Genomic DNA, 15,219 nt, shown 5'->3' on the forward strand with positions numbered 1-15,219 from the left:
CATATTAGATTTTCCTTTTATTAAAAATTATACCGTATGTGCCTAAATTCTTCTTTGGAAGAATTTAGTATTTTCTGTTAGTAATGTATAGTGAGACTAGAGGAGACCATCAACTTAGAGAAAACTGTCAGCTGCTACTTTGCACTTCCCCAATGGAGGGTAAACATATTGGCTAAATAATGTATGTTTTGTTTTTTAAAAATATTAAGGGGAGAAGATGGGAAGAAACAATGGAAGGGGTTACACTGGTCAAGATGCACTGTACTTAGAACCTGACTTATGGAATACTTATAATACTTATGCATACTTATAATAATTCTTTGCTTCTTCATATCTGAGTTTCTTTCTGGAGATGCAACATCTAAAACTTCGGTAGGAAGCTTAAATGTACTAAAAATGCTAAAAAAATTAAAACTCAATTTTTATTGCCTGGAGAAATAGCTTATTTCACAACCAAGTTACAGGGGAGAAATAAGGCAGAAGGGAAGTCTGGCAGGTTAGAATAGTTTGACAGCTTTTGGGTAGATTAGAAATAAAGGTTTAATTTTCTCTTGAGAATATATTTGGCAATTAGAGTAATTGCTTATTTAATTGTAGTATATTCTTTCTTTTGTGAGATCATTGGCCTAAATAGAAAATCTAATTTTGATGTTAACTGGGACATGATAAGAAAGTTGAGTTGTTTTTCACATTTTTTTTGTATGAAATGTTTGGTATTTGCACATTTTCTTTTAAAACTTTATCCTGCAATATACTATATAGAAGATAGCAGTTAGGTTGTGATCACTTCTGAGACTGAAAGAATAAATACGAGTTGCATTTATTCTTTTGAATGAGAGGAAGCCTGTTTTCACAGTCTGTAGCTAGGATGCCAACTGTGAATGGATTTCAGGTAGAAGTTTCAGTACTACCATTCTATAACATTCAGTACTATCATTCTACATTATTGAGTAATGAAGGAATAGTATTGAAATGTCCTTACAAAGTATAAGTTACTCTTCTAACACACTGCATCTTGATTGTAACTCTGCAAATGAATGCTTTCTTAAAACTGTTCCGGAAAGTTGGTTGTTGTGGTGGTTCAGAGTCCTGGAATTGTGTGGGAGAATTCTTTTTCAGACTGTTGACTGGTTCCTTTTTAACAACCTACAGAGTCTCCTTGGTTCTCAGTTCCTTGAGTTGTAAATAGTAAGACAACACAAGGGCTCTTTCACTCTAAAATTCTTGGAGGACTCAAGTCTGTCACATTAAATTGGGTCTTAGAGTTTGTTATTCGAATGCGATATTTATACTTTAGATAACTAGCAAAAGATAATAGTGTGTGACTGGCCTTTTTCTCACATCTGAGACTCTGCATGAGAGATTTTGTGATGGACTTACAGTGTAAGTTCTTTGCTGTGTTTCTATATTCTCCTGTAAGTTTTGTCTTTCACCTTTATTCTCTTCTATATTTCTGGGCTACTCAAGAGCTTTGTGTACCTTTTTTTTTGGTCAGTCCTGGGGCTTTAACTCTGGGCCTGGGTGCTGTTCATGAGCTTTTACTCAAGGCTAGTGTTCTACCACTAGTTCCACAGCTCTACCTTCCTGCTTTCTGTGATTACTTGGCGATTAGACTCTCTTGGATTTACCTGCCTGGGCTGCCTTCAAACTGTGATCCTCAGTTCTCAGCTTTCCGAGTAGCTAAAATTATAGTCATGAACTACCTGTACCCAGCTTTTGTATATCTTTGAAGTAAGTTTTATCTCCACCCAGGATCAAGCTTTTTTTTTTTTTTCCAGGACCTTGACACTGGTAGTTTTAGTTTTGGATACTGAAGTTGTTAAAGGAAAAACATAGGTTGGAAGGATTTAATATGAGCTAAAAACCATCACCCCATCCTGGGACAGGATTCATGGCTGAGAACAGTCTCCAGCCAGAGAGGGGAGAAGCAGATTTTTGGAGTAGAACTGGTGAAATCTAGGAGTTGGAGACTACCCTGTAACACTGTAACCTCTTTCCTAGATTGTTGGCCATTGTGACCCACTGCTGTGGCTGAGTAATGATCTTATCACAGAGGTGCTTTGAGGCACAAGAACAGTCCTGGTTCTCCCCCTTGGTACACAGACATTTGGAGATTTGTGTAGTTCTGTGGATGCTATCCACATCCTCCTTTTCCTTCACATTCGGGAAAGTACATCACAATGCCACTGATGACTTCTAATCTAATTGAATTTATATATTAAATTATTTAGTCTAACTGAGTTTATATATTAAATTATTTAACAAATCCAACAACCTTGATTATAATCATCAATGCATTTGTTTGTGACCTATTTCCTAGTCTTTCAGAACTCTTAAAGAGCAAAGGCATCTAGGCTGAGGTTCTAGTGTTTGGAAAATTTGAAAGCCTACTTGTCTTGCTTTTGAGAAACATCTTTACCGTTGATAGGAGGACAGTTACATTAATTATGGGAACAACTGTAATTAACTTCTAGCTCTTGGTATAGCTACTCTTTTCTTGTACATTAATTCACTGACACTTCACAGGAAGCCTGACATTACTGATTTTGGAGCTAGGCAGCAGTATATTGTAATTTGAATCCTAGATCCCTGGTTTCAAAGCCTCTTTATCTTTCTCTGCTGTGAAGCTGCTTATTTTGAGCAGAAGAAAGTGAAAAAGGAAACTGATTTGTTACCATTTCCTTTCCTCTGCCTATTGTTTAAAATCACTTCACTTCTTTCTGGCTGTCCTCAAATCCTCTTTTCATATTTTTTCTCTCCGATCTCATCACCTTCCTGTTTCCTTTTTTTTTTTTTTAATTGTGAAAATACCGTACAGAGGGTTTACAATTACATGAGCAAGGTAGTGAGTACATTTCTTTTCAAGCATTGTTGCCTCCTCCTTTATTTCCCCTTAGCATCCCTTCCCACCTCCGTGCCCCCTCCCCTCCCTCCCCCCCTCCCAGCCAAAGTTGTAAAGTTCATTTTTCAACATAATGACTTGTACATCTCATTGTTGCAATGGGTCCACCTGGATCCCTATTTAAACAATTTGTTTTTCCCTTCCCCTCCTCAGATTATACCAACATCAAAAACAGTGAGAACGGGATGTACCATGGGGGAGGGACATACCAAGCAACAAAGAAATCATCTTATAAATATGTTAGAAACAATCACAAGAAAGAAAAGCCATTTGAATACATATCTTGGGATTCATTTCGCCTAACATCAACTTATCTGACCGTTTCTGCTTGTCTCAGACATATACTAGTTATTGCAAATAAGGGAAACCATGGGACCTATGTTTCTTTGGGCCTGGCTTACTTCAAGTCTTTCCATTTCCTAACAAATGGGGCAATGTCATGCTTTCTGATGGAGGCATAGAATTCCATTGTGTAATATACCACATTTTCTTGATCCATTCATTTACTGAGGGGCATCTGGCTTGGTTCCATATCTTTGCTATGGTAAATAATACTGCATTAAACACAGTTGTGCTGGTAGCTTTAGTATGGTTTTGTTTGTGATCATTCAGGTAAATGCCCAAAAGTGGATTGCTGGGTCATAGGGAAGCTCTATGTGGAGTCTTTTGAGGAACCTCCATACTACTTTCTAAAGTGGTTGAACGAGTTTACACTCCCACCAACAATGCAGTAGGGTTCCCTTCTGTCCACATCCCCTCCATCATCTGTTGTTATTAGAGTTCTTGATTATAGCCATTCTAACTGGGGTGAGGTGGTATCTCAATGATGTTTTGATTTGCATTTCTTTTATGGCTAGGGAGGTTGAGCATTTCTTCATGTGTCTATTGGCCATCCTTCTTTCCTCTTCAGAGAAGTTTCTCTGTTAAGTCTTTAGCACACTTATTTATTGGGCAGTTGTTTCTTTGAGGATTTGTTGTTGGGGGATTTAATTTTTTGAGTTCCAGGTGTATTTTAGATATGAGACCCTTGTCCATTGTCTGGCTAGTGAAGATCTTCTCCCAATCCATGGGCCTCCTATTGATCTTGCTAGCTATATCCTTTGCCATGCAGAAGTTCTGCAGCTTCATGCAATCCCATTTATCCAACCTTTCTTCGATTTGTTGTGTTTCTGGATCTCTATTAAGAAAATTTTTGCCTGTGCCAAGGAGACCTAGGATTTTTCCTATTGTGTCCTGTAATGTTTTCAGAGTGTATGCTTTGACTCCGAGGTCTTTGATCCATTTACAGGGTGATATATAAGGATCTAGCTTTAGTTTTCACAAGTGATTGACCAATTTTGCCAGCTCTACTTCCAAATTACTCAAGCTGATTCAAAATTTTGACAAAGTATCAGGGTATAAAATTAACCATCAAAGATCAATGGCTTTTTTGTATCCAACAATGAGAAAAGCATGGCTGAAATCAGGAAAGCAACTCCATTCATAATAACCCCACAAAAAATAAAATACCTAGGAATTACCTTAACCAAAGAAGTGAAGGTCCTCTATGATGAAAACTTTAAAAACCTGAAAAAGGAAGTCAAAACAGAACTTAGAACGTGGAAAAACCTCCCATGCTCCTGGATTGGAAGGATCAACATTGTGAAAATGGCAATACTTCCTATGGCTATCTACTAATTCAATGCGATACTTATCAGTATTCCAACCTCATTCTTCAAGGAAATAGAAGAGGCAATCCAAAAATTCATATGGAGCAATAAAAGACCCTGAATAGCAAAAACAATCCTTAACAGAAAGAACAGTGCTGGAGGAATATCAATACTAAATTTCAAACTCTACTAAAGAGCCATAGTAATCATAACCGCTTAGTACTGGCACAAGAAGAGACCTAGGACCAATGGAATAGAATTGAAAACCCAGAAATGAACCCACAGATCTATAGCCATCTAATCTTCGATAAGGGAGCTAAAAAAATACAATGGAAGAAAGACAGCCTCTTCAGTAAATGGTGCTGGCAAAATTGATTAATCACCTGTTTCCTTTCTGTCAGCGCATCTTGCCATCTTACCTTGTACAAATAGAAAAGGATGATTTTTGTTAGGAAAATAAAAATTATTTTATAAGAGTTAAGAAAGAGTTGCTTGTTTAATAAATTTTAATGGAGTAATTGGATTTTACCTTGCTACAAAGGTACTTCTTTTAGAAGATGAGTTAATAAAAATATTATTTGAGCCAGTAGTAAACAATTATTTTATTCAAAGAGAATCTATTAAAAAATGTGTGTGTGTGTGTGTGTGTGTGTGTGTGTGTGTGTGTGTGTGTTTGTGTGTGTGGTTTAAGGGCAATTTAAGAAGATTTTGTGTAGACCACAAAATTTATACATTTTTAAATTCTCAAATGGTTAGGTTAAGAAAATTCTTCAGTGTTTTAAAATTTTTTTAGAGGATATGGTCTTATTTCCTAAAATACGTGTATAGGCGAGATGTATTTCTTCCATCCAAGTACTAACCAGGCCCGACCCTGCTTAGCTTCCGAGGTCAGACGAGATCGGGTGCTTTCAGGGTGGCATGGCCATAGACTAGGCCAGATATATTTCTATTTGTAGCCATGATATTTTATCTTTCAATATTTAATAGCTCATAATCATCATTGTGAGTTCTTAAAATTTTAAAAAAAGTGGGGATGCAAGCTGACCCATTGTGATGACGAGATGTATAGTTTACTATTGTTGAAAATGAACTTTACAATGTCAGGGTGGAGGGCAGTGGGAGGAGTTGGGGAAGTGGGGAGGAAAGTGATGGTAGGGGGAAAACAAAGGAGGAGATAACAATGCTGGCTACGAAATGTACTCATTACCCTACTCATGTAACTGTAACCCCCTCTGTACAACATTTTTACAATGAATATATAAAAGAAATTTAAAAGGTATATTTGTTTGTCTTTAGACACCAAAATTCTCAAGGTTACATAACTTCTATTTCAGACATTATATTCAAGGACATTTAAAATTTTTTGAAGGTATGGCTTTCCCCTGTGTGGCTCCTTCATGCCAAGTCTTACTAAATCTTTTCATTGAAATCTGTTTTTTGTGATAGCCTTTTGAGTTGATTGGTTTTAAGAAGTGGAAAATTGGAATCCAGCAGGAGCTCTGGTAGAATGTACTGTGAAGTATATGAGATTGTGTATAGAAAGAGTACTCTTTCTCTCAGCCTTCCAGACTACAGTGTTACCTGTCCTTGAAGCCTCCCTGGTTTTCCTTAGGAGAGGGGACTACTCTCCTCTTTTTTCCCATTGTCACTAGAAACAGGATCAGACCATATCTGGCAGTACATTACAATTGTCTGGTTCCAAGTCTGTTTTCCTTGAGATCTTAAGTCCTTTTGATGCAGAAGTTGAAGTAGTGGCTCAGAAGAGAATGATTTTTGGAAAGGGATAGCAAAGTATATATTTTGTAGCTTTTACTTGGTATTTAAATATCAATAACATTTCATACATACTTTTAAAGCGCATATATGATATTGTGGGTTTTTAACATGGCATTCTATGTTTGGTGTTACATTATCAAAAGTATATACTTTAAAATATTTATTTTTCATTTTTAAACTTATGTCACTGTTAGCCATTTATTTTATTTTATTTTATTTTATTTTTGGTATTGGGGATTGAACCCAGGACATTGCACTTGCCAGGCAAGCCCTTTGCCACTGAGCTACAACCTACCCCTTGTTAGGCAGTTCTATAGAAGAGTCATGGTAACTCTTATCTCCAGGGATGGAGAGGTATGAATTTAAGGCCCAATAAGTTCCAGCTGCCCCTTCCTTAACCTCTCCAGTTTAGATCACTGTATACTGTCACCAGGGCAAATATGTTCAACTATTGATTGAAGATGAAATAAAAACAAGGATACTTAGACAGTTTTCCAGGTACGTGGATGGAACAGCTCTCTAGCTTTCTTTGCTTTTCATCTGTCCAGTCACACCTTGTGGTAGCTTGACTAGAATAATGCTAGGAGGAGACTCGAAGGTTTCATTCGTGGTTGAAAAGTTAAATGTGGCTCACAGGCTCCGGATGCCATTATTGTTAAGTCTGTTCTGTCTGCCTCTATCACCAGGTGCAGTAACAGGTGTGAGTATGAGAGCAATAATGCTCTATACTGCTGCCATGGATGCTGCACGCACTGGCATAGCTTTAGTGTTGCAAGAATCAAATTGATCTGAAGTATTCTATTAAAGGTCAATGCTAATATTCTGTTATTATTGTGAGACTGCTTTGACTTGCAGTATTTTGATTTGCACTTGATTTAAATTGTGGAAAATAAATTGACACTATACAAATCTATACAGATCTATTGTCATGAAAGACAGTTTTGCCTATGAAAGATAATTAAAACCTAAAACTAAGTGTTCATTGTAATTCCAGAAAAAAAATCTTTATTTGAATAAGAATATGTTTGCCTATGTAGACCATTTGTTATATCCACTCTTGGTTTGCTAAAACTTGAAATAATAACTATTAGACATATCAACAATAAGGTACAAGAAAAAGTACTTAAAATTTTGAAGGTGAATGAGAAGGTGAATGAATAAATGAATATGGTTGAAGTATTTTATATGCATGTGTGAAAGGAGAATAATGATACCTGTTGAAATTGTTTTAAGAAAAGGGAGAGAGGAATAAGGGAGAGAGCCTGAAGGGGAAATTTGATGGAGTATATTGTACATGTCTATGGTAATATCACAATGAACTCTTGGGTAACTCATGCCTGCTAATAAAAAATCTTTATAGAAAAACCTTTCAAATAAGTATTTGCATTTTCATGTTCTCTCCTGTAGTTCTTATCTATACATAAATTTCATATTATTACAGTGTAGATTCTTTTGCATATCTTGCAACAGTAGTTTTGATATTAAACAGCCCTTAAGCCCTTAAATTGGTAGGAATTTAAACAATGTGCTATGATCTTACTTTAGCCTTCTCTCAATCTGCTTACCAGTGAATGTTTTGATTTCTGTTTTGTTGAGTTCTGAAAACATAGTAAAGTGACACTAGTACCTGAATAAACTCTCTTCACTTACATTGACTTTTACTTTGAGTTCTGGAACTTTGGACAAAGAATGATTTCTTTCTTCATTTTGGTGTCTTTTTATAGGTGCCATTATTACAAACTCACATGCAGGTGAAGTTTTCCAACTTCGGTTGTAACAAAGACGCTGTTTCTGTGGAGACCAATTTATTTGTCCCTTAAAATGAAAATATTTTAAGAGAGAGGCTTCTGTGAGAATATAAGAAATGTTTTCTGTCTATGAGATGTGTTATATATGAGGAGTTACATTAATGGAATAGAAACTTGGGACTATTATTTTGTTTTTCTTTGTAATTTAGTTGTTAGAAAGCTTGGCTAAGAATATATCCAATGATAAGTATGAATGTTTTGTAACAAAACAGATGAAATGATGGGAGGACTTCTAATATTCAGTGATATTATTTAAATTGTTCTGATCAAGTAAAAATGGATAGGTGAAGTACATTTACTCTTTATTCCTTGTGACTTGAATTTTCTACCGAAGTGTTCCTATTGTTTTTACCCAGCATTGTGTTCGATTGCTTTCCTAGGAAGCTTTCCAGCAGGCTGACCCAGAGCTTAGGGTTTAGACAAGTCTTTCAGTGTGGTCTTAATAGTACCAGAGTTGTGTAACATAAGAGCAGTCAGCAAGAGATCAAGACAACTTGGCACAAGCACTCTGGTGCTGGTGAGGTGGGTGGTCACAAAGTCAGGAAACAATGAATGGCCTTTAAAATTAGTTGGGTTGAACAAAGTACTGAAGCAGACTCCAGCCTTTCTATGGAGACATAGAAGGAAAAGAAATTAAAAGGGGAAATTGTAAACAATAAGAGTCCATGTTGCCAGAGGGTTGGTGTTTCTGTAATATGTGTGATGCAGTGAAGCTGATAAATACTACCCTGTTGAGCTTGTGAGAAGCAGAGGAGCTACAAACATAAATTAGTTAGTAAATATGTGTATAGGTTTTGTACATTATCATGTTTCTATCATTCAGTTAATATATATGCCTGTTTCAGGCCTGGTTCTTGCCTGTCCTGTGAGTGACTAATAATAATACCAGTATAAATGCCTTTCTGATATGAAGGCAAGCTGGCCTGCCTTCTATGTATGAGGGAGATATTTCCCCTTCTCTCTTTAGTGTTAGTGCAGTTAACACTGTAGGATTTAGGAAAGATTGGCCTTAAAAGATCCATAGACAAACACTGAATCCAATTAGTGTAGAAATTATTGTACAAACAATGTATAACACTTTGGGCTTTTCTCACATGGACCTTTTAGTATGATGAATTTGCTAATACATATATACTAATGAATTAAACAGGTTTTTACTTTAAAGTTTTTATTTAAGAAGTTTACAAATGAGTTGCCATTTAACAAAGCAGTTTATGAATTCATTCAGTGCATCATCTTAATCAATTGTCACTCCTTTCAACATTCTTACTCATCCCTTGCCTACTTACCCCTCCTCTCTTGTTAATATTATAGGATATATGTTGAGTTCTTGACATGTCTCCTCTTCTCTTATCCTTCATTAAGTACTTTTACCTTGGCCTCACCCCTTTTAAGTACCCACTTCCTGGTAGAAAATTTTTAGTTTAATTTGCATGTATGTTTGTGTACATTTGTACGTGTGTACCTGTACATGTATGCAGCTAGTCCTGGGGCTTGAATTTAGGAGCCTGGATGCTATTCTTGAGCTTTTTGTGTGTGTGGGGTGACAGACTTGGGACTTGAACTTGGGCCTAGGTGCTTTGTGTGAGCTTTTTGTGCTCAAGGCTGGTGCTCTGCCACTTGAGTCACAGCTCTACTTCCAGCTTTTTTGGTGGCTAATTTGAGGTAAGAATTTCACAAACTTTCATACCTGGGCTGTCTTTGACCCATGATCCTCAGCTCTCAGCCTTCTGTGAAGCTAGGATTACAAGCATCAATCAGCAGTGCTTGGCTTTAGTTTTAAAATTTTCAGTATATGATTTAAATGATAAAGTTTGTTTAGTAACATCAAATAGTGTATTTGACCAAATGTAAATACCATCATGGAATCAAGGTCTGTAGCTAATTTATAAATAACCACTGAAAGCGTTTAAGGCTTAAAATTGAATTTCATTGGAACAGGTTGACTTTTATGTGACACTGATATGTGATAAAACAATGTTTTTAAAAGATGATTAATCAAACAGTGGAGTCACATTTGACCATCATTCAGAAGAATGAAATGTGAATTTCTACTTAAAGAATAGACAAAAGCTCTCAGAAACAGTGCTTGGTGCATCACATTCTACATGGAAAGTTAGTGTTCTGTTTCATCCATGCATTAAAATTATGCATCAGTATTTTAATTACCTACATCTTTATCACTGACTGTTCAGTAGTCTCACATTCTTATCAGCTATCCCACTGACGATTATGCTTCCTCTCTATTTCTATTAGTGATTCTTCATTTTTTATTAACATGGGCTTTATGTAAAAATGAACATTTTCACTTTCCTTTTTTTCTTAAATTTTATTATTTTTGTCTTTTTTTCTCTTTCCCTCAACTGATAGAATTCAGAAATAAATGAGTATTCCCTGAGCAGTCATCCTTTCCCATCACTGCTAGTACAACATAGTCATGTGAATTTGTTGTGGTAGGTACAGCGTATTTATTTTCAGGATAAATTTGCTCCACTAATTCCTTTTTTTCTCATTTCAATTCCCTCTGTATGTCTCTCTGGTACTGAGCCCTTGTTTCCTTTTCTTCTTCTTCTTTAGACTTGGCTTCTTTAAGAGATCTCCTTAAGTTTAATTTTTATTCTATCAAATTTCAATTCATTTTAGCCAATTTATATTTTATTTATAACGATTTATATTGATAGTTGTACATAAAAAAGTGATTATGCATAATAAATGATTCTTGCCCTGTAGACTTTAGATTTAAGGAGTTAGGTTGAAATAGAAAGTCCATTTGAGACAATTTTTAAAAGAAATGGCATAACCTGAACTACCCATTTTGTTTCACTAATCCATTACAAAGAATTGTTGTAAGTCAGGACCTAGTGCCTTTTACTTGTAATCCTAGCTACTGAGGAGGTTGAGATCTGAGGATCTTGGTTTGAAGCCAGTCTGGGCAGGAATTTCCATGAGACTCTTATTTCCAATTAAAAGCCCAAGATGAAACTGTGGCTGAAGTGGTAGAGCACTAGCTTTGAACAAAATATCTCAAGGGCAGCATCCAGACTGTGAGTTCAAGCCCCAGGAGCAACATAAAAAAGGAAAATTGTTGTATGGATGATTTTTCTTTCTGGCCAGATATATCAAGTAGCTTTTATGTTATTTCCTACTTTGTCATTAGTGTATTATATATTTTAATTGAAAAAATAAAACAGCCTTGGATTATTGTTAAGTCTGCTGCTTTTTAATGAATCATTGGATTGGAAAATAACTCATTATATCATCAGGCCCAGATATCTTCCTTTATTTGCATCTAGATGGTGAAGATAAATAATTTATCAAATGTTATTAGTGCAGGCTGCATATTACTGGAGTCTCAGCAGGATGTAATGAAATTTGTCTTATGCTAGTATGAAAATAACATGCCTTGTTACAGTCCTTACTGAAATTTTGGTATCTCTCAGAGAACTATTATCTTATCATGCCAATCTTTCTCACCTCTTCATTAAATGGACTTTTGATTGGAGAGTTCAATTTATTTTGAAAATTGGTGACATTTATTTTGCCAAGTACTTGTTTGACTTTTGCTTTGCTTTTGTATCAGACTACAAAATTTCAGAATGAATGAATGAACGTTTCTTATTAAAGCAGTGAGTGCTAAAAAAGCTATGGATGATGGTTTTATTACTTCTGGTCATGAATAGTTAGTTGGCTAGGAGATGTATCAGCAATATAGCTTTATGGAACAAGGGTGATGAAACATGTATAAAGTTGGTTAGAATCTTTACTAATTATGCATTTGGGGTTATTTAAGTGATTACTTTTAAAAAGTTGCTTTTTTTTTTTTTTTTGCCCTTGTCATGATTGCATGTAGAGGTAAGTAAACTGTCTCCCATGAAAGCAATGATAAAACTGGACAGATAGTCAAAAGGAAATTATAGCTTAATGTGGAAATGTACTAAAAAGCACTTAGCAAATTGAGAAGTATTTATTTGTGATCGCAACTGAACTTTGCTCAAGAATAATGTGTGTGTGGTGTTTGTACTGTAGCTGAAACAGTAGCATCACTGTTAATGCTGAGATGGTCCAAGTGGATTTGGATAACTGCTAGTTATAGTGGAGATTCTGATGCTAAGTGACAAGGATCTGTGGCATTCCTGGAAGGAGGTTATTCTGTTTGGTGCAAACAAAGGACAAGCAAACTAGCAAGGATTTAACAGTGAATTCTGGGACATTAGAAAGCCTAATTCCTCAGTATGCAGAGCAGAAACTGAAGTGTGATCAAACTACCCATATGCACTTATTTGCTTGATGAAGCCTGCATGCAATTACCCAAAGAGTCCAGTGAAGACCTAGGGGAGCCCGAGATGAATGGAGAGGCCAACTTGAAAATTACCCTAACATTTCCCTCCCTAGCTCATACAAATATCTATCAGCGTATAGCAGAAATCTTACCACCTCAAAATAATTTTTTAAAATGTGTGATCAGTTTTTTAACTGATAAAAAAATACTACACCTACGCAGAAGTCACCCCCTTGAAAGTCAAGTTTGAAAGCAAAAAACTTAAGCAGATCTATCACTTGTTTTTCACTGTAGAGAGGATAGGCTTTGTAAATATGTTCCAGATAAGTTACTACAACAAAGCAACATTTGTGGGGAAATGCAAGTTGAGATTTACTATAATATCTAAAATGTTTAGTATTCTGTTAAGTGTCAAGAAAGTATGTCTAGTCATACTCTTGGAAAAAGAAGCAGTCATCAGGCTTAATTGCGATCCAAAGTGTTGGATTTAGAAGACGGGGAGTTCAAAGAACTAAGTAAAACTTAATTGTTGTTGTTATTTTAAGATTATGGACAGTGACTTGAGTATATGATCACAAAAAGACAAAAATTGTAAGAAAAATAAAAGGAAATCTGTAACGGTGAAGTATTCATTAGTGGATCCTTAGTCCAGGTTTTGATATGGTGGGAGAAAAAAAATTACCAGTAATATGAAGAGAAATGACCACATCTTCCCTAGATGTACCGTTTGAAAAGTAAATGTTTTTTGATTGAATGAAGTTCATTTTATCTACCTTTTTCTTCTATAGCTCTTGGTGATGGAGTTTTATTTTCTTTCCTCTCATAAAAGAAGTTAAATGTAAACATTAACACATTTGCTGCAAGCAATAGATTAAAGTGGAATGGTGTGAGTCATATTAATATTATTTATGTGCTTGATTTGAAGGTCACTCTGTGAGACTGTTGGGCCAGAAGAAGGATAATGGAAAGCGGTTGGGGGGAGCACGGTTGGATTTGCCAAAGATTAGGAAGAATCCACTGATAGAAATAATTTCCATCAACACTGGGTAAGCTTTTCTCAAACTTGCACATAAAATATTTGATATCCACTTGGGCATATGGATTTTTTTTTTCTGGGTATGTGATAATAAAATGTAGTTGAACATTTTTTTAGGAGAGAAAAATCATGAAAAACTCAATAGTTAAGGAATAGTTCTTTCTGAAACATCTCTTGTCTATAGATTACACTTAATTGTATAATATAATTTTTAGTAGGATTTTATATCTTTCACTGGTATTTTTTTCTTAATTTTTGGCAAAAAGTATGGCTTTCTAGCTAATACCCTTGGCTTAAAAATAGATTATAAGATGACTATTAGCACATCATATTTAACACTTTTCCATAGTGCTATGGTAAATGTTGCCCAAAATACTAACCATGTTTTCCTGGAGTGCATAGTTAAAAAAATGCTTTTCTTATGTGCTCTAAACTGGAAAAAAAGGGCTCATGACTTGATATTTTTTTTTTCTACATCTTAGTCTGTAGGCCTTCCCAATTAGAACTTTTTTGCTACTCATTCATACTTTTTGCATTTGCTGAATTTTGTTGCTTTATGTCCCTATATGACAATATTAAAGAGCTTTCTCTTCGTTGAAGTGTGAGGAACACCTAGAGAAATGCCTCCCATTCCTACTGATCAAGCTAGCCTGCTATTTTTGACTTTGCCTTTCTTTTGTTCACTTTTTCTGCAATTTATTTCTTGCTGATAGCTGATAGACTTAACTTTTCTACTGCTTTTGCCTTTCTTTCTTGGAGCCAGTATTTGTCTATATTTTCTACTGCCCACAGGCCATCATGTTTGTCACTGGTCATTTTTTCTCTCAATATCTTAAGGTTCATTCTTTATATTGCTGCCAAAGACCAGAGAAGGTTAAAGAAGTTACCTGCTTTTAGTTAGTTCTCTTTACCTTCCCCCTGACCCCGGCTTCCCCCGCCCCCCCCCCCGCCCCTAAAAAAAAGAAAAAGCCCTATAAGGTGACATTCAGTTGGTGTGGTAATGTGTTGTAGACCAACCTCTGACTTTTGGTATTAAAGATTCAGAAACCTAGTCTCATCAAGTTCAGAGATTAGAAATTAAAACAGAGGCAATGAGATGTGTAGCTGTTGCTGACGTGAAGACCTCCTAGATTTAATAAGTATTTATTTATTGGATGAATGAGTCATTGAGATATATAATTTGTTCATTGAATATGATTTTATTAAGTTCTCTATGAACAGTCTGATTGGACAATAATTCTTGAAATTTGCTGGCCAAGTGTTAGTGTACTTTCTCCTGAATAAGTGTCTAGAGCAAGGCAAAGTCACAATTCTTCTTGAGTATCTTTTTTTTTTTTGTATGTTTCTTGTATGTACACTGCTGATCAGTCAGTCCCTTTTTAATAAATGTTAAATTTGTTACTATTTCAAGTCTGTCAAACCTTATCAGTTCAAGATCATTTGGTCTCTTCAAGGAATCTTTGTACCTGCTTTGGACCTTTAATTTTTTGAGTTGTAGCGAGTTTTATTTTTCTACTGCCTGAGTTATACTCTAGTAACCACTTATTCTGAGTTACTTGAGATAATCAAAGTCTGAATTGTTTTCCATTTTGACAGTTGTCCTCAGTGTGTGGCAGGGTTTACTGGGAATGACCATTCTTCCCCTGCTCACTTTACTGGCATTCTTCCTGTCCTTTATATGAGGGACTGCTTGTTTTTCCTCCATTACAAGGCTAAGTCCTTCCCACCCTCTACTGTGCATCACAACAAACCAGTAGCAGCCACAGCAC

General features: G+C 35.6%; 1 protein-coding gene across 3 annotated transcripts in view; it reads left to right on the forward strand.

Annotated features, from left to right (window-relative positions):
- Cdkal1 (CDK5 regulatory subunit associated protein 1 like 1) overlaps positions 1 to 15,219 on the forward strand; it is a 525,097-nt gene that overhangs the window by 148,947 nt on the left and 360,931 nt on the right. For all 3 annotated transcript variants that reach the window (XM_042678555.1, XM_042678556.1, XM_042678557.1), the window contains one exon: positions 13,340 to 13,460. In XM_042678555.1, the coding sequence (XP_042534489.1) occupies positions 13,340 to 13,460 (121 nt within the window). The remainder of the gene's footprint in view (positions 1 to 13,339; positions 13,461 to 15,219) is intronic.

This window comes from Dipodomys spectabilis, unplaced genomic scaffold, assembly GCF_019054845.1.
Source record: "Dipodomys spectabilis isolate Male_0828 unplaced genomic scaffold, ASM1905484v1 ptg000045l, whole genome shotgun sequence".
Classification (NCBI taxonomy): Eukaryota; Metazoa; Chordata; class Mammalia; order Rodentia; family Heteromyidae; genus Dipodomys; species Dipodomys spectabilis.